Raw genomic sequence first — 22,127 nt, 5'->3', positions numbered from 1 at the left:
CACAGCTAGAAAAGAGGAAAGGTGGGGTTCAAGTTCAGGGGCATCCTCGGCCTCTCAGTGGCTGGGCTTGTGTCTGTGTCGCCAAATAAAGCTTGGGGCTTCCAAGCCCTGTACTCAGGAGGCAGAGGCAGGCAGATCTCTTGGAACTGAGGTCAGCCTGATCTGCATAGAGTTCCAAATCAGCCTACATTGTGAGTCCTTGTCTCAAAAAATTCAAATAAATAGCACCTGTAGTGCCCAGCTCTCTCCAACCAATATACTTGGAATCTTTGTTCTACCTTCTAGAATATTCTCTTTGACTACTCACCCTAGCTTCTAGAATCTCACCACCTGTCATTCAAGTGACAAGTGACAGTGCTACCTCTTCCAAGAAGTGCCTTCCCTTGTCCTAGCTGCTGGTCAGGCGTCTCCAGAGTCCCCACACACAGTGGGACTTTCTTTTCTCTGTGTCTCGAGAGTAACGCTGTATGCGGTTGGGTGGGGTACATCTGGTTTGGAATTTCAGTTCTGCTTCTGTTCTAAGTCATTGGGCACAATTATCAGTTTCCTGAGCCTCTGTTTCTCCTGTGAAATGGGCAGAGAGTCTTGCATTATTAGGTGCTGTGAGTGGGAGACCGAGTGTAAAGTGCTAACACAACACCCAAAGCTCCTTCTCTCTTCCCTGGAGTGTAGTTGTCCGTGTGTGCATTTGCAAGCTCTCCGAAGAAGAAGACAGTGCCCCATCCCACTACATGGGTTCTGGAGATCTGAACTCAGGTCCTCATGCTTTCATGGTGGTCACTCTACTGACTCAGCCCTCTCCCCCCTACCAGTGGGGGTTTCTGTTCTGTTTTGTTTGTAAAAGTGAATTGAGGATGAGGTGTCGTGGCGTATCTGATCTGGTCTTTGGGGCTGTGTTTGCCTATGTGCATAGAGGTTGTAGATGGCATAATGGTCTGGTACCCTTCCTTCTGGAAGGTCCTGGCTACCACCTGCCATCAGAACACCGTCCATAAGAGGAAGGTATCCTGAGAAGAGGACCTGTCCCCATGTCCCATATGCCTACCTGAGCAGATGTTCCACAGAAGCCTGACCCATGAATCCATGCCTCTGGTGAGAGCAGGCTACTGTCTCAACGAGGAAGGAGGGGCTACCGCAGGACAATCCACGGAGTCTCCAGGGAGGAGGTCAAAGGAAAAAGATAAAAAAAAAAAAAAACATGAAGATGGAGATGGAGGAAATGGAGAGGCCCTGTTAAGACCAAGCCGGGGCGAGATGGCTCTGTGGGTAAGAGCCCTTGCTGGGCAAACCTGAGGAAGAGCCAAGGCCCATGCCCAGGACCCATGGTAGAAGATGGTAGGAGAGAGTCAGCACTCACACACTCACTGTGGTATGTGCACTGCCACCCCCACCCCACCCCCCGCATCTATAATTATATTTTCAAATAAAAACGTGTAGACCAGGCTGGAGCAGGAGGCAGCCCATCATCTCTCTCTAAGCCTAAGGCAGGGTCAGGACAGAGCCTCTGGGGACTCACAGAACTGGCGGTACCCCCCTGCTGTCCATCAGGCAAGAGACCAGTCCACCCCAACGGGAAGACGGAAATGATTAGGAATGCAGAGAGCAAACCTTGGGTAATGGAGCCTGGTGTTTGCAATAAAAATTTAAATGTGCCGTTGTGGCGGCCACGGTGCCTTTTATCTGATCGGCCTGTCAGAGCCGTAGAACGCTGGATACTGTAAATGGCAAAACCAAATTGAATTCATATTTACTGCCCTTTAGTCCGTGGGGTTCCTTGTTTCCAGTGGATTAATCTCCTTCCCCTCCTTTTTTTCACCTCCCACTCCGTTTTTCTTACACTTCCAGGTGGTTTGTGGTCCAGGAACTCCTTGGGAAAGTGGGAGAGAAGAGGGCCCTTCCTCTTGGCTGGCTTTTGCTTATTTCTCCAAATAATCTCTGTTCCCCCATTCACCATGTCCTGTGCACCTCATGGACAGCTGAGTGATCTCCCTGATCTCCGACGTCTGGTGAGCTTTGGCCACTGAGGGGCATCTGAAGGAAGTCACTGCATTGGCTGTCCCCCTCCCTACGGACAGGCCTCCAGGGGCTATGTCTGTCCACTTGCTGGGAAGCTCTTTGTTCAACCCCACCCTGGCTGGGGTCTGCTTCGTCCCTCTGTGTAGCTAGAGTTTTCCTGCCTTGCCCACAGTCAGGACAAATCTTTGTCATCTGCCAGTCCCACAGCCGCTCAGACCCAACCAAGTAAACACAGAGACTTATGTTGCATACAAACTGTATGGCCGTGGCAGGCTTCTTGCTAACTGTTCTTATAGCTTAAATTAATCCATTTCCATAAATCTATACCTTGCCACATGGCTGGTGGCTTACCGGCGACTTCACATGCTGCTGGTCATGGCGGCATCTGGCAGTGTCTCTCTGCTTCAGCCTTCTGCTTCCCAGCATTCTCCTCTCTCCTTGTCCCACCTAATTCCTGACTGGCCACTGGCCAATCAGTGTTTTATTTATTGACCAAACAGAGCAATTTGACATACAGTCCATCCCACAGCACCTCTGTCTAGCAGTGACAGGATGAGGACGCTCCCCTCCGTCGCCAGATCCTGGATGCTGTATCTTTTTGCTTCCTCTAGACCTGCTTGCCCCTGGTCAACAATCCCTTCCTAGAGTTTCCTTTTGATTCTGTCCTTTGCTATCCCCAGGGTCCTCCCTGTCCCAACAGGCCCACAGAGGGTGCCAGATCCCTTGGAACTGGGGTTACAGCCAGTTGTGCGCTGCTGTGAAAGAGATCAGAATTGAACCGGGGTCCTACCGAAGAGCAGCAAGTGTTCCTAACTGCTAAGCCCTTTCGCCCGTCCATCGCCATTATTTTTTTTTTTTTTGAGACAATGTCTCTCACTGAACCTAAAGCTCACTGATTCAGGTAGGCTGGCTGGCCAGTGAGCTCGAGGGATTGTCTGTCTCTACTCTACCCCCCCCTGCAGGGGTTGTAGACATGTAACCTGGCTTTTACATGGGTGCTGATGATCTGAATTCAGGACCTCATGCTTGCCTGGCAATCACTTTTCTGAACGAGCCACCTCTCCAGCTGCCAGAGGTCTTTCACAAAGCGGAAACAAGGACGTGGAGGGTCATGACATACCCGGTCTTTGGGGGTAGTATTGCCTAAGCGCATGGCAGGTAGAGACGGCATGATGGCCAGGCACCCCTTAGTCCTTGCTGGCCCTGGATATGACGCCCTCTACTGGATGCCTCGAAACACCCCAGAGCTGGCCAGGGCGGGGGAGATAGGGCAGCCTGCCGTGGGACTCCGTGGACAGGAATCCCTAATATGGATTTCTGTGACTTCCACCTGCAGAGGGAATTTGTCAGGTGGTCCCCACTGAAAAATTGTCTTGCTTTTGTTGGTCTGGGTGTCCCACAAGTCCAGGTTGAACAGCAGGATAGACTGATGTCTCAAGTCCCCCCCTCGCATAGACTGTGGAGGAGGAATGTAGACTTATTTGTCCCTGACGCCCCAATGCAGCGGCACCTTCACCTCGGCTTCACAAACAGGTGGTGTTGAAACTTACAGATAAGCACCCATTAAGGAGCTCTTTTGACTTTTTAAGTTATTTTTGTTTTAGCTATTGTGTTATTAGGAGTCAAGATTGAATGCACTGTGCTTGATATCATACCAAACACATAATAACAGAGCGAGATGATACCACTGGCTCATGTGTGTGTGTGTGTGTGTGTGTGTGTGTGTGTGTGTGTGTGTGTGTGTGTGTAATGCGACACCATCCACAGCATCATGAGCTTTTGAGCTTTTGAGCGATCAGCACACTCTGTGCTCCTGACGAGGCCAGTGATGCAGCCACAGGAAGTGTCTAGGCCTCATCGAGAACCCTGGCATGAAGAATATTAGGTTCAGAGCTAGGAGACATTATTTTTTTAAGATTGATAATTGGGATATAAAAAGCAGATGCATCCCTGTCCGCAGGGAGCCATAGCCAGGGTGTGGTGGTTTGAATGAGATATCTCCCATAAGGCTCAGGCATTTGGTCCCAAGTGGGTGGCTATTTGGGGGAGGATTAGGAAGTGTGGCCTTGTTAGAGGAAGTATGTCACTAGGGGGCGGGATTTGAGATTTCAAAAGCGTTTTGCCTTATTGAGTGCATTCTCTCTGCTTCTTGCTTGTGGTTCAAGAGGTGAGTTCTCAGCTGTTTCTACTGTCATGCCTCAGTTCAGCCACTGTGAGCTGTAACCCCCCTTTCTTTAAGTTGCCAGCAATAGAAAAGTAACTGATGTGGAGCCTCAGGGAATCCCAGTCTCAGGGAGACACACATGAGCTCAGGGATCCTGAGTTGAGGGACACAAATACTACTATCCTTAGAGAGACCCGATTTGAGGAGGACACAGCCGAGTCTTCAAGATCCCAAGTCTGCTGAGAGAAACGCACTCCCACTCTCAAACGACCTTCAAGTATGATCTCTGACTCAGATGCTAACGAATAATTACGCTCTGTAGCCACGGTGAACTTTGAGGCCATCCAGTCCATGCCTACCCTGTAGCCTGGGTGGCTTAAATAAGAACAGCCCATTTTAATTTTGCCTGAGCCAAACATAATGAGGAGCCTAAATCATAGACAGAGCATTCCCCAGCCAAATGGAAATGAGTTTTGGATTATCTTCTGCTTTCAATTACCCACCCCACTGCTTCCTCCATTAGCTCAGCCGTGGAGTGGACATGGACCAGTCTGGAAGCTCCCCATTGAGGGGGGTACTCGGGGAAGGCCTGAGGGCACTAGGAGGTCACTGAACAGTCGCTGGGGCTGACACCATCTTTGAGACAAAGGTTGACACAGGGCTGACGTTTGGAGAAGGCAAGGGCTGCGTCCTGGGGTTTAGGTCTGCTGAGAAGACCTTGAGTGAGGGAGAAGAGTCCTAGAGATGGGAAATGAGTCCCCATGTGTCCACATTCTCCACCTTTGTTCTCTGAGGTGGGAAGGGAATGGTCCCCTCAGCTGCCTAGAGCTCCCTGCTGGCTGGAGACTTCAGGGAAAGACAGTCAGTGCAGGGGACGTTGGAGGGAGAACCTTCAGAGTCAGGACTGAATCAGAACTCCCGTCTCGCTGTATGACCCGAGAGTCTCCACCTCTGAGCGTGGGTGGGAGCCCACAGGTGAGAGGAGGGAAGGTGGGGGGTCGAGACTGATTCAGAGAGCTGCCAGCCTTGGACCTCCTGTGTCCCCAACAAGGGCAGACCATAAACTCTACGGAGATTAATGCATTTGAAGGTGACGGCATACACCCTGCCTGGCATTTGTCTCCATCCAAGGCAAGCGAGCCAACTCTGCTCCCTACCCCTTCTCCACAGCCTCCCTCCCACCCAAGATGTGTGTAGGGATGTGTGTAAAGCTTCCTTCGCCCACGCAGCACCGTCAGAGGAACCCACCTGTTCACTTGCTCACTCACCTCCATTCACGAGACACCCCCTCACACACCCTCGGGAGCTTGCTCAGTCACACACAGGCTGTCACACATCACACATCAGCCTCCTCACATCCCCAGCCCCCACCCCACCTCCATTCACATTCCGACCTCCTTGTTCTTCATCATTTTCAGACCCCACCACGTGTGGGCCTCCCTCCACCCACACTGAGACATTTATTCACATGGGGATCTGGGTGTCTCCACCGCTTCCTAGACTCGGTCAGGGACTGACTGGGGCAGATGTTTCTACTGATTTGTTGTTGTTCATTTTTGAGACAAGGTCTCATGTAGCCCAGGTTAGTCTTAAACTCATTCTATAGTTGAAGATGACTTAAAAGGGACCTTTCTGCCTCCACTTCCTTGGTGTTGGAATTACAGATGTGCACTGCCAGGTCTAGTTCATGAAGTGCTGGGTATGGAACTCAGGGCTTTGTGTATACTAGGCAAGCACTTTACCAACCAAACTACATCCCCAGTTCCTTCCATCCCAACTATCACCACCTCTCTTTTGTGTGGGGGCTGAAGTTCCCCCAATACATACTTTTCTGGTTTTTATTAATCATTGATACAGTTAATGGTTTTCATGTATTAAAAAAGAAGAAAAAAAAATCCTGTATCTCACATTGACACCAGGGTCTAGCCTGTTGGAAGTGTGTATGACATAACACCAGTTATCATTATGAAGCTCGCCTGTGGCCTGAGGTCTTCAGAAATGGAGTGATGGTTTGGAACAAGGACTTCACTGTAAGAGGTTCATTGAGGTGGGAAATTTGGGAAATATGGGAAGAGCAGCGGGAAATGAGACAGAGAGGAGGTGGCCAGAGGCTGAATTAAGGAAGAGGTTGCAGTGGAAGGAAACTGAGGCTCATGCTTTCTGGGTACTCCTGGGGGTGTAGAATATGCCTCAGGGTTGTCTTGTCTGAGGGATGAGGAAGCTGAGGTCCTGTAGCTTTTGTCAGAGACCGTCTCTGGGGGATTCATTCTCTAGTGTTCATGGCTGGCCCCACAGGAACAAGCTCACTCTTGTATCAAATTAGAGGGTGCAGGCTGTCAGAGGTGCCGAGGACTATGACTCTTCCTGCTAGAGCACATTTCATTCATTCACTCACTCATTAATTCACTCAGCCTAGGTTCCTCTTCAGGACCATGGACTCGGAGCTGAAAGAAATACAGTTCTTGCCAAGGTCCCCAGGTGAATGGGAGTGACAGGCAGGCAAACATAATTACGCAGTAAAGGCTATCACGAATGTGTTAACACAGAGGCATAAATAATATGGTCTTCCAAAGAGGAAGCGGCTCAGACCTAATAGCTAACTTCCAGTAAGAACTGCTTGTCTCACACAGGAGCCTTTCAAAGGCCCCAAATGGGCTCCTGCTGCCCTTAGAAGACCGAGACATCACTTTCTCCTCTTGGCTGTTGTTCAGAAGGTGGATCCTGTCCCTGTGGCTTTGTGTGGGGACAGCATATGGAATATTGTTGGTATCCATCCCATGTCTTTCTGCAGCTACCAAGAGAAGAACCTCTAGGGATTGTAAGCCTTTCCTAGGGACATTCATATGCTCTCTCTCCTCTCCTCCTCTTCCTCCTCCTCTTCCTCTTCTTCCTTCTTCCTTCCCCTTCCTCCTGTGACGTGAGATACTACAACTCCAGCATCCAGTGTCAAAGTCTGGGCTTCCCACTCAGGCAGGTAGCTCTCTCCTTCCCTAACACACACTCACCAACCTTGTTCCCTTCTGTCCTGGAAGTGTCACAGAGTTATTCAGGGTCTGAGTCTGGACCCTGGCTTCCCTAGCTCATCCACCTGTCTCCAACAGGACAATTAAAGAGACAAGTCAGAGTGAAAAGTAAAGAAAGGAGATCTAGTCAATGCGGCCACACTGGGAAGAGAGCAAAGCCATGGAGTGATCTCCAGCCCCTAGTCAGTGTGGCCACACTGGGAAGAGAGCAAGGAGTTGCTTCAGTGACCTCCACCCCCAAATCCATCCCCCAGGTCCCAGTGTCTGTGACTAGCTTACAGAGGAATGCTGAGCGGTGGAGTCCTAGTCAAGGCTGTCCTCCAATCAGGTCTCAGTTGCAGCCTCTCCAGATAATTGTCAGAACTGTGAAATCTCTTCTTCAGGGTGACCCCCCCACCCCCGCCCCCTGCGCTCACCTCAACTCAGCTTTTCTGGGGACTCCCTGGAAGTGGCAGCTTCCTGGGATTTTTGTTTTATTTTTTTGGTTTTTTGAGACAGGGTTTCTCTATGTAACAGCCCTGGATGTCCTGGAACTCACTTTGTAGACCAGGCTGGCCCCGAACTGACAGAGATCCACCTGCCTCTGCCTCCCAAGTGCTGGGATTAAAGGTGTGTGCCACCACTGCCCAGTGAAATGGCAATTTCTTAGCGTCCATTGTCTCAATGATCTGATAGCAGGAGGGAGGTCACAGTGTCTGATTAGAAGATCTTCAATTCCTGTCGGAAGGGTTACAGAAGGGTCCTTATGGGGTGAGCAGGACCAGGAAGAATGCTTGGGAACAGTTCTCAGGTCCAGCTCATTCTTCCTACCCTGAAATGGATGTCAAGTCTCTAGCTTCTGATGCCTTCCAACTCAGCTGGAAGGAAGTCGGTTTCGTCTCCCCACTACTGGACTCCTGTGAGTGAGCAGGGTGACCTACTGGGCAGAGTGGAGCCTGAACAGGGACACCTAGGGGAAAGGAGGCACAAGTTGCTGCCTCACTACAGGTGGCAGGTCCCCGCCCCTCCACCCTCCTACCCTGGAGAACCCTGGAGGGGGTTTATTCCATTTTACGGGAAGCAGGAGACAAAGCATCTCAATTGATTTACAGGCTTCAGGGCTGGGTGGGGGTTCAGGTTGGTTGCTAAGAGATCTTTTAAATGGAAATCAGGGCGGAGAGACCGCACATATATCTAGCCAGCCATCTGCTAAATGTTGCCTCTTCTGTTGGAAGCAGCTCATGGTAGTTCAGACAGAGAGGCTGAGGTGGGGGTTGCGAAGAAAGGAGAGATCGGGAGTGTCTGGGTCTTAGGAGGAACGGAGAAGCAGAGGAAGTTTCCTCCTCTGCCCCCACATCCACTGCTCTCCTCTCCCCATTTTACACACACACACACACACACACACACACACACACACACACACACACCCATTGTTTTACGTATAAAAATCCCATCTGCAGGAGCTGGAGAGGTGGCTCAGCATTTAAGAGCAGTTACTGCTCTTCCATAGACTCCAGAATTCTGTTCCTACCAGTTACAGCCCACAACCCACAATCACCTGTAACTCCAACTTCAGGGTATCTGCACCCTTGTGCCTCTATCCACTTATACTACACACACACACACTAAAAAAAATAATAAAAATAAAATTAAAAAAAAATGTCTCTAGGAGCCCTGATAATAAACTAACAGCCTAGTTTAATAACTCTATATTTATTGCCAGTGTATTTCTGTGTATATATGTATATGCGCGTGTTTGTGTGTAGAAAACGTGCATGTGTACATGGTCACTGCCATTAGGGTCTCATAAGTGGGCCTTTCAGAGCCAGGGAGCCTCTGTTTCCGAGAAGCCCAGCCTTCCTTTCGAGTTTCTCTCCGAGCAGAAAACGCAGTGCTCAAATGTAGTGGAACAGTTGGGTTATCTCCGGTTCCTAAGCGATCCATAGTAGAAGCTGCCAGTTCTGGGTATACCCAGGCACATGGATGCCTTGGGGGGGGGGGGGCTCCTTTGCTTGGAGTATGGCCTGGAGCCAGGCAATCCTGAGTAAGTGGCAATTCTTTCCACAGTGGAGAAGAGTGTTCAGTTGGGTTCAACTGCTTTTAATTTCATTGCCCAGTAGCGTAAATGTGGGTACCAGTGCACAGAGCCACAGTGCATGGTGGAGCAGGTCACTCACTGTACAAGGCTGCTCTGTTAGGATGCTCTGCAAAAAACCCTGTGGGGACATCTCTTTCTCACCGCACAGGGGTACCTTACAGTTGCGAGCTGTTACCTTGCAGAATTGTGCCACATGAAGATATCCAACGGCGGAAGGAGCGGGTACCATTGCCACCCTGGATGAATGCCCAAGTCTAAGCTAACTTTAAGGCACTGTAAATTCAAAGAACCTTGTCCTACTCCTTCAATTCTGTCTCTCCGCCGTCCTCTCCTCCGGCGCTGCCTCACAGATGCTCCTCGTGGACAGCCCTGCCTTCTCTGCCCATCGCCGACTCCTCTGCAGGTGGATTGTGACATTTGAGAGCAGAGTTCCTTCCATAGCTTCTGCTCTCAGCTCACCTCTGTTGGCGCTGCTCACCAACAGTCCTCCAGCCCCTGCCCATCAGCAGCTTTCCATGGCTCTCCTTCCCTGGGCGAGCCCCGATTCCTGTCTCTATTCCCCTCTGCCACCCACACCACTCAGAAATGCTTGAAGGCACCCAGGCTAGTCTCTCTTCCCAGCCTTTGTTCACATTCCTGACTCAAAGAGGAAGCACCTCCCCATCTCCTCCGCCTGAATCAGGCAAATTTATCCATTTCTTCAGACACCCCCTCTTCAAAACTGGGGGTGAAGCAGCCTTTTGTTTGGCTGCTAGAGTAATGGGCTAAGTGACAATTCTCAGAATACAATTTTAATTAAGATTCAATAGTCACTTGTCTGTCAGCAATCTTCCATGCTGATTATTTAAAATATATTTACCCAGCTCTATTATGTCACCCATTTGAATTCATTAGACATTTGCTAATCCTCAACAAACTTATTTTTTAAATTGTGGTTTGCTTAACATCATTTGGTAGGATGACACTGTCTGGAGCAATGGCGTCTGGGCTTCTCCAGCTTCCGGGTGCGTCTCCCACCTTCCCTGCTTTCTTTACCACCTCAGCTGTGTAGAAACAGGTGACAAAAGCCACAGATGAAGGGATCCACAGTCCAGGCAGACCACTATCCACGCTACACTGAGGTCAGCTGCAGACGCAGCCTCTCAACAGAGAACTGGCAGGGCTGGCCGAGAGGGATGTGGAGGGCCGAGCAGAAGATGCTGCCTGAGAAGTAAGTAGGTAGACAGCCTTGGGACTGGCTCCAGGTTTCCTGACAAAAGCAGTGGGTGAAGATTTCCTGCACCCTTGACTAGGCACTGCCCAGTGTGGACCTGGAGGACCAGAGCTCCTCTGAGCCCAGAGAAAGGCAACAGATAGAGTCCCCCTGTGATTGACAGCCAGAGATGGAGACACAGGGTGGGCCCTGGGGCAGGGGGACTGCTCTGCCTCTGCCAGGAGTTTGGTGATGATAGGTACTGGCTGGGCTGCAGCTGCTCCTGAGGGGCCTGGAGCAGCACTGTTAGGAATTAGACATGTGGCAGATTTGACAGGGACACTCGCAATGAAGAAAGTGAAAAGAAGTAAAGCCCTCCTGGCTTTTTGCTGGGCCTGTGTTCTTCCGCCACTCACCTCCGCCACACAGTTAAGGAAGATGGCCCAAGCAAGATGCAAAGGAATGAGTGGGCCGTGTGCTAATAAAATTTTATTTACAAAACAGACAGCAGACAGCAGTAGTTCACAGGCTTGATCATTAAGGGAGCCCTAATATGGAGGAGGATCATTTGGGATGTGATGGTAAGTGTGAAATACACACCAGATTTCAAAGTCTTCATACAAATAAAAGAATACTCGACATCTCGTCGATAAAGGCACTGATGACATTGAAATGATATTGTGGGTGAAATGCAATATGCTACTAAAATGAACTTTCTCTAATTTTAAAGAAGAGATTATTACTGAAAAGTCTAAAATTACATTTGGCTCATGCTGAGTTTCTGTTGGACAGAGCTTTTCTCAGCACAACGCCATCTGCAGGTGAAATGTTGGAAAGCAGCTCGTCCTTGAAGGGTCTCAAGGGAGGATAGCCCTTAAAGAGGCATCAAGAGGCACCGTAAATAGAACTGAAATCTGTATAACCAAACATATGGTTAGACGAGGCTTTTATATATATATATATATGGTATGTGTGTATAGTACATACAAGTCACTCCTCTGGTGCTGTGAGAAAATACCATGAGCAAGGCAACACATAGAAGGAAGAGTTTATTTGAGCTTATAGATCCAGAGGGTAGGAATCCTTGATGGCAGGGTGCAGCGTGACCACAGAAGCAGGAAGCTGAGGACTCATGTCCTGAGCCATAAACACAAAGCAAACAGTGAACGCCAAATGATGAGACTCTTCAAACTCAAAGCCTGCCTCAGGTGACATACTTCTTCCAATAAGACCACACTTCCAAGCCGGGCAGTGGTGGTACACATCTTTAATTCCAGCACTCAGGAGGCAGAGGCAGGTAGATCTCTGTGAGTTTGAGGTTAGCCTGGGCTACAGAGTGAGTTCCAGGACAGGCTCCAAACTCTGTCTAAAAAAAACAAAAACAAACAAACAAAGAAGACCACACCTCCTATACCACTCAGACAACATTATCAATTGGGGACTAAGTGTTCAAATGCCTAAGACTATGGGGGACATCTCATTCAAACCATCAAATTATATATATATATACCACCTGCTGGGTGCTTTCTCCGTATCCGTGGTACTCAAATTGAGACCTATAGAATTCTACTTCCTTTAAATATTAATAACTTGCTCAAAAACAAGAATAGGCTTGGGCAGTGGCTCAACTGATAAAGTGCTTACTGTGTGAGTAAGAAGGACTCCATTCAGATCCCCAGGACCCACGTGAAATCCAGGCAAATGTGTACTTAGAATCTCAGCTCTGGGGAGGTGAAGACGGATGGAAATGAAGCTCACTGGCTAGCCGAGTCGGTGAGCTCCAGGTTCAGTGAGAGACACTGTTTTAAAAACTACAGTGGAGAGCAAATGAGGAGGATGTGTGTTGTCAACCTCCAGCCTCCACACACATACCCGGGTGCCTGAAGACACACGAGTGTGCACACATGCACAAAGCAAACACAAGAAAAACCCCAAAGCAGCACCAAATTAATCCTCAACCCAGTGTCTTCCCTACCGCAGACTACCTCAGTTCTCCTGAACTTGTTAACATGCACAGAACGTTCACTCGAGCAGGCAAGGGGGCAGCACATCCCAGCTTATTGGCCTCTGAAGCCACTTTTGTGGAACCTAATTAACACTTGGAGAAGCCAATTTGAGAAATGCTGGTCTTTAGGAAGCTGTGCAAGCAGCACACAGGATTTTCTCACAGTCCAACCCAATGGCTTGGGTTTAACATTACACAAAGAAGGTACATAATTGTTACTGCATGGAATAGGGTGAAAACTGTAGAATTGGGAGGGGTAAAAACTCCAACAAATTCGTTTTTCCTACTCTACCTGTCGATCCAAGAAAAATGCCTACTAAGTGCTGGACAGTGAATGAGGGAGGCTCTGAGCACCCTGAGGTGAGAGAACACACCCAGCTGGCAAGAGGGGTGTGTGTGTGTGTGTGTGTGTGTGTGTGTGTGTGTGTGTGTGTGTGTCAGGGTGTCGTGGGAATGGGGTATCAGGAGAAGCCTCAACAAGAAGGTAACTTTTGAACAGTGATTCTGGTAGGCCGTGAGGGAGTGCCCACCTTGCACACAGGCAATCCTTCCCTTGTAACACCTGCCCCCGAAGCGCATGGACTAGTATGGGTGGGCAGAGTCCAGGGAGAGGACCTAGCACCTGTCCAGTTCTCAAAAACATGTTCCTTTACCACCTTCCCTTTCCTGAACGCAAGAGCTGGTATCTAAGTGGCTTGTCCCAGGGTCAACTTTCTTCCTGACTACATCCTGCTCCTTTAGGAATGCTAGTCTGCTTTCATGCTTTCCCTGAACTAACTAAGGGATTAACACTGTACTTCACAAGACAACTATGGCATGTACTTCAAACACAAAGGTTATTGGTTGAACCATTGATATGGTAGTATCCATCTATCTCTCCATCCACACATTTGTGAAATTCATCTGTATATTTACCCATTCATTCCATCCATCCATCTACCCATCCATCCTTACATCCTCCCATCTACCCATCCATCTCTCCATCTATCCACTCATTCATCCACTAACCCATCCACCTATCTATCCACCTGGCTATTCATCCATCCATCTTCCTACTCATCTACACATCCACCCTCCCCTCCATCCACTCGCCCATCTCTTCATTTATAGACATACCAATACCAAATCTAGCCATTCAGCCAGCCACTCATCCAACTGTCATTCCTCCATCTGTCCACTTGCTTACCCAGCTAAAATCTAACCACCTGCTCATCTGTCCACCCACCAACTAACAAATTCCAACTGAGGAAGTAGGATGTTCCAGGTATCTAGGCACTGTGGGAAATATTTGGGACACAGCAGTTCATAAACCAGATGGAAGGTCTGCTATCATGGAATTCACGTGATATGCGTTATATAGGAAACAATCTGCAAACACAAAGACAGTGAATCAAGTCCTTAGGAGATGATAACGGCTAAGGCGAAGCAGATAAAGTAGAAATGCAATAGAAGAGTTAAATGAAAAGACCTGAGTGCTTGCCTGACCTCAGCCTGTCTCTGTTGTTCCCTGAGGCAGTGCGTCATTCCTTGGAGGGAGGAAGTTCTTGGTAAGGGAAATCACCTGCTGACCTTAACCTTGTGTCCCTTCTCCCAGGTGCCAAGGTTGAGTGACCAGACCATGGAGACTCTGCTTGGTGGGCTGCTGGCTTTTGGCATGGCGTTTGCTGTGGTCGATGCCTGCCCCAAGTACTGCGTCTGCCAGAACCTGTCTGAGTCACTGGGGACCCTATGTCCCTCCAAGGGGCTCCTCTTTGTGCCCCCTGACATTGACCGGAGGACGGTGGAGCTGCGCCTGGGTGGCAACTTCATCATCCACATTGGCCGCCAGGACTTTGCCAACATGACAGGACTGGTGGATCTGACCTTGTCTAGGAACACCATCAGCCACATCCAGCCCTTCTCCTTTCTGGATCTCGAGAGTCTCCGATCCCTGCACCTCGACAGCAACCGACTGCCCAGCCTTGGGGAGGACATGCTCCGGGGCCTGGTCAACCTGCAGCACCTTATCGTGAACAATAACCAGCTGGGTGGCATCGCTGATGATGCCTTTGAGGACTTCCTGCTGACGTTAGAAGATCTGGACCTGTCCTACAACAACCTCCACGGACTACCCTGGGATTCTGTACGGCGCATGGTAAACCTCCACCAACTGAGTCTGGACCACAACCTGCTGGACCACATCGCCGAGGGTACCTTTGCAGACCTTCAGAAGCTGGCCCGCCTGGACCTCACGTCCAATCGGCTGCAGAAGCTGCCCCCAGACCCCATCTTTGCCCGCTCCCAGGCCTCCTTGCTGACCGCCACGCCCTTTGCCCCGCCCCTGTCTTTTAGTTTTGGGGGAAACCCACTGCACTGCAATTGTGAGCTTCTCTGGCTGCGGAGGCTGGAGAGGGATGACGACCTGGAGACCTGTGGGTCCCCTGGAGGCCTCAAGGGTCGCTATTTTTGGCATATTCGTGAGGAGGAGTTTGTGTGTGAGCCACCTCTGATCACACAACACACACACAAGCTGCTGGTTCTGGAGGGCCAAGCAGCCACTCTCAAGTGCAAGGCCATTGGGGACCCTAGCCCCTTGATCCACTGGGTCGCCCCTGATGACCGCCTGGTGGGGAACTCCTCCAGGACTGCTGTATATGACAACGGCACCCTGGACATCCTTATCACCACCTCTCAGGACAGCGGGGCCTTCACCTGCATTGCAGCTAACGCCGCAGGAGAGGCCACGGCCTCAGTGGAGGTCTCCATTGTCCAGCTCCCACACCTCAGCAACAGCACTAGTCGGATGGCGCCTCCCAAGTCTCGCCTTTCAGACATTACCGGCTCCAGCAAGACCAGCCGGGGAGGGGGAGGCAGTGGGGGTGGGGAGCCTCCCAAAAGCGCCCCGGAGAGGGCTGTTCTTGTGTCCGACGTAACCACCACATCTGCCCTGGTCAAGTGGTCTGTCAGCAAGTCAGCTCCCCGAGTGAAGATGTATCAGCTGCAGTACAACTGCTCCGACGACGAGGTACTGATTTACAGGTGAGCCGGTCACTGCGGTGTGCTCAGGTGGGGCAGGAGCGTGGTGGGGCAGGGGTGGACACACTGCGTACACCTGTCTCCATCTCCCTTCTCTCCAGAGGTGCCTGTGGGGATCCTGGGTCACCTGTGCCTCTGCTACAGGTAAGGGGCTCCCACCTGGATAACTGAAGAGGTGTGGATGTGGAAGGACTGTCTCTCTCAGAAGGGGGCAGAGGTGTGATAGTTATATGGCTAGATACTTCTGAGCTCCTTGCCAGGAGATCTGTGCCAGAGCGGAGCCATTGGGAAATCCAGTGGATGAGGAACCTCTGATTCCTAGCAGCCATGGCAGAAAACTATGAGACCAGAAAGGGCTGAGGATGGTGGCCTGGCTCTCACTTCTCCTGGTCGGCCTCAGTTTCCTCAACTGTGAGATGGGAATCTGCCCAAGATGATAGAAGATGTTGATAGCAAGTAGTTTATTCAAAGTAAGTGTGTGTGTGTGTGTGTGTGTGTGTGTGTGTGTGAGAGAGAGAGAGAGAGAGAGAGAGAGAGAGAGAGAGAGAGAGAGAGAGAGAGAGAGTGAGTAGTGGAGCTATCCTGTATTACCTCAAATCACTGAGAAGAACCTGCTTCAGGCTTAGCTCGATCAAAGGCCCTCCATAAATGCCCCCATGTGTTCAGTTTCTTATTACTCTAATTCTCCTTTCCTCTGGCTTAGGTCCTGCCTTGGCCTGCCTCTTTCCTCCAGAGATGTCTGCCTTTTTTCTTTGTGACCCTAGACAGAGAAGAGCTTCCCCTTGTTGGCCCAGTTCTGGACCCCAGACTGGCTCATGAGGTCCTTCCGGGGCGTATAGGGGCTTATCCTGTCCAGCGCCCCTCTGGACACCAGGCTTCTTATGGAAAAGGTATCAATGTCGCTGACCTTGTTAAGTGGCTGTGAAGGTCAAGGGTCATCCCTAGGCCTGCTAGAAAGGAAAGCTAACCATTCAAGGGCAATAGAACTATATAGCTCAGCCAGCTATATTGATAAATAAAATCGCAGCAACCTCAGCAATCTGGAGGCAGAGGCAGGAAGATCACAAGTCCTAGGCCCACCTGGGCTGCATGATGAGTTGCAGGCCAGTCAAAGCTTCATAGAGAGACCCTGTCTTAAAAGACCAAACAGCACCAAAAAGAAAATCACGTATCACACAAGCCATAGTCAGACACCAGAACCTGCATGGATGATCTCAGAGGAATTCTTTCCCATACTGGCCTCAGTTTCAGTGAAAGTGAGGGATGTGACATGGAGGCTTATTGCTCAGGGGGTCTGTGGTGTCCTGTGGAATCCTGTTTGACTTCGTGCTCACAGAATGACTAGTTTGAGAATGCAGCCACAGGCCTCAGCAGATGACTCTAGAGGCCACAGTCCCAAAACCTGACTGAGTCCCATCTCTGAGGACTCCAGGTTGACCAATTTCTGGATGGAAACAGAGCTGGTAAGGAAGAGGCCAGTGTGTTCTCAAGGGCCATTGTACAATGGAAACCACAACAGAGCTGGGAACACCCTTACCTGGAGTGTGTGTGTGTGTGTGTGTGTGTGTGTGTGTGTGTGGTGTTTCTACTAAATGAAATGCAGTCTCTGTAGAAAAATGGGCGAGTCAAGTCGTGAGGAGGGCAGCTAATTTACCTTGCTCTCCCACCGTGCCGCTCCAGCAGGGAAGGCGTTAGATAGTGCCCTGTTTTATACCAGATCCGAATGGTGTGAGTCGTCCATCTGCACCATTATTACATCTTCAGCCTTTCCACCTGAGACCTGAGCTGGCTTGGCTGGCTTAGTTCCTACGGCACTAAGATTTTCTCTGTTGATTTAACAGTTAGCCTTCAATCAGTGGAGTTTTAGGTGGCTTCTCATTTTTCAGTAATAAAAGTAACACTATGATGGATATTTTTTATACCAAAATAAAAATACATTTGGTGAAATGCCAGTGATTCTCTCAGCATATTCTCGTCAGGGTTGAATTATGGGTTTGACAAGTCAATTATAACGCTTGCTTGTTGTAGTTGAATATTTATCCCCTCCCTCACAGGTGGCACATGACGATCTTGATCACAGCTCTCCCAATACTGCCCATGCAATGTCTTTTTATCTTTGTCAGTTGCAGAGATGGAACACAGACCTGGCTTTAATTTACATTTTGGTCCTAGCTTGTGAAGCTGACCTTTTGAAAAATAAGTGCATTTTCCTCACTGTGGATTTGTCATATGGCTTTGACTTTGATTTAAAAAAAAAAAAAAAAAAAAAGCACAACAACAAGCAGCTCCCAGCAGTGGGGCTGGCCAGGAGCTGTGAGGGCGCGGAGATGAGGGGGCACACAGGCGGCAGCATGGCCACGTCACTACTATAAAGTCGTCATCTCCTACCCTCCCCGGTGTCTCATAAATACCTGGATCGACACCAGGGCTTGGGGCTGAGTTCCTGTTGTTGCTCAAGGGGAAATTCAAATTTATTCTCTGACTGGGAATCTAAAGAGGAAGAATACGTCAAAAGTGTCGAGCCAGCTGTGGTTGTGTGGGCCTCTGATGCCAGTGCCTGGGGAGGCAGATTCAAGCGGCTTTCTGGGAGGGGAAGGCCAATCTGCTCTCTGTACTGAGTCTTCGGCCAGCCTAAGTGTCTTAGTCAGTGTTTTATTGCTGTGAAGAAACACCATGACCACGGCAACTCTTATAAGAAAAAGTATTTAATTCGGGCTGGCTTATCGTTTCAGAGGTTTAGTCAGTTATCATCATGGTAGCACACAGGCAGGCCTGGTGCTGGAGAAGTAGCTGAGAGTTCTACAACCAGATTTGCAGACAGCAGAAAGAGAGACGGGACCGGGCTTGCGCTTTTGAAACCTCAAGCCCACCCCCAGTGACACACTTACTCCCACAAGGACCCACCTACTCTAAAAAGGCCACACCTCCTAATCCTTCTCAAGTAGGATGACTCCTGAATGACTAAGCACTTATATATATGAGCCTGTGGAGGCCATTTCTATTCAAACCATCACACCAGGCTACTTAGTGAGTCCTTGTTTCAAAAAACAAAAACAAATAAAAGAAAAAACATTAAAAAAAAAAACTAGACTAAAAAGGAGGCATCAGAAAAAAATAAAACTGTAGCGGTTAAGGGAGACTCCTTAATGCTATTCACAAAGACTAGATGAGATACCACAAGAAAAGTGCTTCATATAGAGTCTAAAGAGACAGGTCTGTTGGTAAAATGCTTGCTTTACAAGAATAAGGACCTGAGTTTGGATCTCTAAAATTCGTGTAAAAGTCAAGCATGATGACTGACACCTGTAGCCCAGCACTAGGGTTTGAAGCTAGGGTGATCCCTGGAGCATGGGCCAAACAGTTGAGGAGCTCCAGGTTCAGTGAAAACTGTCTCAAAAACATAAGGTGGAGTGCAATTGAGAAAGAGAGCTAATGTTGACCATTGGCCTCCTCACTTGCATGCATACATGCATGTTTATGTTCATGTACACATGTGCACATGCCACACACACACACACACACACACACACACACACACACATGCCCATCCCTCCACACATATGCCCTCACACACACATGTCCACCCCCTACATACACAAAAAAAAAAAGAAAGAAAGAAAGCTCTCCAAGTAGTATTGACCCATGTTAAGCAGCCAGGGCATATAGGGTAGTGTTAGTATTGCTAATACTAGCAAAAGTAATAGCAATCCAAAACAAGACCATTATATTCCCTGCTGTCCTGGGGGAGGAAGTGGAAGAGGACTTTCGATATCCCATCTAGTCTTAGCTGTAAGAAGATAGATGTCCAAAGCTTTGTAGAAAGTTCTAAGGAGAGTGTGCTCTCCGAGGAGAGATTGCACAATCACCAGCACCCTGTGTGCTCTCCGAGGAGAGATTGCACAATCACCAGCACCAACATTTTTGCAGCCTCACTGTGTGCATGAGGAGCAGCCTTTGCAGACTCCATCTAATTTAACCCTCTTGGACATACCAGGTATTAAGGGACAAGAGAATATCACCAAAGTTCCCCAAGATCACACAGTCAGAAAAAGGTTTGGATGGGTATTCCAGAATGGCAGTACTGGGAGGCCCTGTGGACCTTTAAGAGGTGGAGACTTGAGAGAAGTCATGGGGTCATTGGAAGGGATTAAAAGACCCTAGTCTCTCCTCTCCCTTAATCTATCACTATCTGTCCTACTATTTATCTATCGTGTATCTGTCATCTATCATTATGTTAGTTACTTTTTTGTTGCTATGATAAAATGCTATAACCAAAGGAACTTGTAGAAGAATGAGTTTGTTTTGAACTGTGGTTCCAAAGGGTTAGTGGTGGGAAAGCATACAGCAGGAGCCAGAAGCAGAGTTAGCTCCATTCACTGCAAGCATAAAGCAGAGAGAGTGAATTACAAGTGGCTCAAAGATTTATTCTTTCAAAGTCTGCTCCCAGTCACACACTTCCTTCAGCAAGGCCACACCTCCTAAACCTCCAGACAGTGCCACTAACTGGGGACCAAGTGTTCAAAAGTCTGAGACTATGGGTGACATTCTCATTCAAATGACCACAGTCATCTCTCTGTCTTTCTGTCTGTCTATCTATCTCTAACATCTATCTATCTATCTATCTATCTATCTATCTATCTATCTATCTATCTATCTATCTATCATCTCTAACATCTATCTATCTATCTATCTATCTATCTATCATCTAACATTTATCTATCTATAACATCTATCTATCATCTATCTAACATCTTTCTATCTATCTCTAACATCTATCTATCATCTATCATCTATCTAACATTTATCTATCTATAACATCTATCTATCTATCTATCTATCTATCTATCTATCTATCTATCATCTCTAACATCTATCTATCTACCTATCATCTAACACTTATCTATCTCTAACATCTATCTATCATCTATCTAACATCTTTTTATCTATCTCTAACATCTATCTATCATCTATCTAACATTTATCTATCTATAACATCTATCTATCTAGCTGTGAGCCAGTTGCTTTCATCAGCTTCCTGTCACCATCACCTGGTCCACCACAGGAAGTCCTAAGCAGTAGAGCCATCCAGTATTGGACCTAAACCTCCAGAACCATGAACTCAGGAAACCATTTTCTTTATAGCATTAATCACTTCAAACATTTCTTCATTATCACAGGAAGCTGTCATTACAGCTGCAATTTGAATCCTAGCTTCTGGCTCCAGTTCACATGCTTAGGCTCTGTGGGTGTACTGAAGGAGTCCACAGTAAGAGAGAGTGATCCTAAGAGAGACAGACATTGGACTGAGAAGGAAGAAACAACAGTGGGTTACATGGTGACTTTCTGCTGTGTTCTTGTCTCAACAAGATAGCCACAACTCAGTGTCAGGGAGACCTGGAGTAGCCTAGAAGCATAAATGAGGAGCACCATAGCACAGCATCCAGAAAAACACCTACCTGTCACCTGTCCGTGATTATCATCTACCATCTTTCTACCCATCTAGAAAAAGATAATATATATCATCTGTTATTATCTGTCTATCTACCAACCTCCCTATCATCTATCATTGTCTACCTACCTACTATTTTCTATCAGCGTCTATCTGCCTATCATCTGTCTTGGTCTTTTATTTATTTCAAGGACTACATTATAATTACAGTCACACAAATCCAAGGTGAGGAGAACCAGGCTTGCTTGGAATTGTTGCCCAGGCTTGAAGTTGTTGCTCACAAGGACATCGCAGCCATGTATCGACGGGTGTTAGAAGACTCCACAGCTCTTAGCTGTGCCAGGGAGACATTGCTCAGGTCAGGAGGGGCTGTGATTCTATGGAGCCAGTCCGGCTGGCCAGAACACAGCTGTACTGTGTGCAATCCAGAATGGCCCAGCATAGAAATGAGATTCTAGAAGCTCCGGTGAGATAAGGTGAAATTGACCCTGAAGATGAAAGGACTTAGAAAGAAATCCCAGCTCCTCTGATCTATGTAAAGAATTTATGGGTAGAAGAGGGAAGCACACGTGCACAGGTACACGTGTAAGCATGCGCATGCCACCCCGTCCCCCACAGGAGTAGGCACTAGCCCATCACAAGAGTGAAATCCCCCCAGCACACTACCCTGCACACTCTCGGCCTCTCTGACTGTGGAGGAGCCGGCTTTTCCTCCCTCCAGCATCTGTACTCATGTCCCCACCCATGGTCATTGTTAAGCCTGACTCATACAGGCTGCAGATTCCAGACCTGATCCACAGAAGGGAAACTGGCCTCAGAGCTGCCCTGTGGCAGCCTTAGCAGCAGCCACCATGATCTGGGAGCTTCTGCATCTCCAGGAGGACCCAGCTAAGTCCCTCCCAGGGATGCTGGAGAGGCAGGAGTAGGGATTCCTGACTAAAGTGACAATCTTCTCAACCCGTGTCTTTTCTTGAGCAGGACAGCATGGCTTCTGCTGCCTGCATTTACTGTGTAGGGCCCTGTGGCCTGATGTGAGGACCTCCCAGGCGTCTCTGCCCCAGAGCCTGAGGTCAGAGCAGGTGAGCATCGGTAGAGGCTCAGAGAGGCTAGCCTGACATGGACCCATGTCACTGACAGGTACCCAAAGACACCCCAAGGTTCCATCAAACCCCAGGGTAGCTGTGAG

The 22,127-nt window shown here is 48.8% G+C and overlaps 1 protein-coding gene across 1 annotated transcript in view; it reads left to right on the top strand.

Annotated features, from left to right (window-relative positions):
• The window catches only part of Lrfn2 (leucine rich repeat and fibronectin type III domain containing 2), a 163,926-nt gene that overhangs the window by 121,948 nt on the left and 19,851 nt on the right, over window positions 1-22,127 (top strand). The window contains exon 2 of the mRNA XM_028882494.1: window positions 14,072-15,495. Within this exon, the coding sequence (XP_028738327.1) occupies window positions 14,096-15,495 (1,400 nt within the window). The 5' untranslated portion in view covers window positions 14,072-14,095. The remainder of the gene's footprint in view (window positions 1-14,071; window positions 15,496-22,127) is intronic.

The sequence above is a fragment of the Peromyscus leucopus genome, chromosome 16_21 (assembly GCF_004664715.2).
Source record: "Peromyscus leucopus breed LL Stock chromosome 16_21, UCI_PerLeu_2.1, whole genome shotgun sequence".
Lineage (NCBI taxonomy): Eukaryota > Metazoa > Chordata > Mammalia > Rodentia > Cricetidae > Peromyscus > Peromyscus leucopus.
The sequence above is the reverse complement of the archived record's forward strand: the minus strand, read 5'-3'. Positions and strand labels throughout refer to the sequence as shown.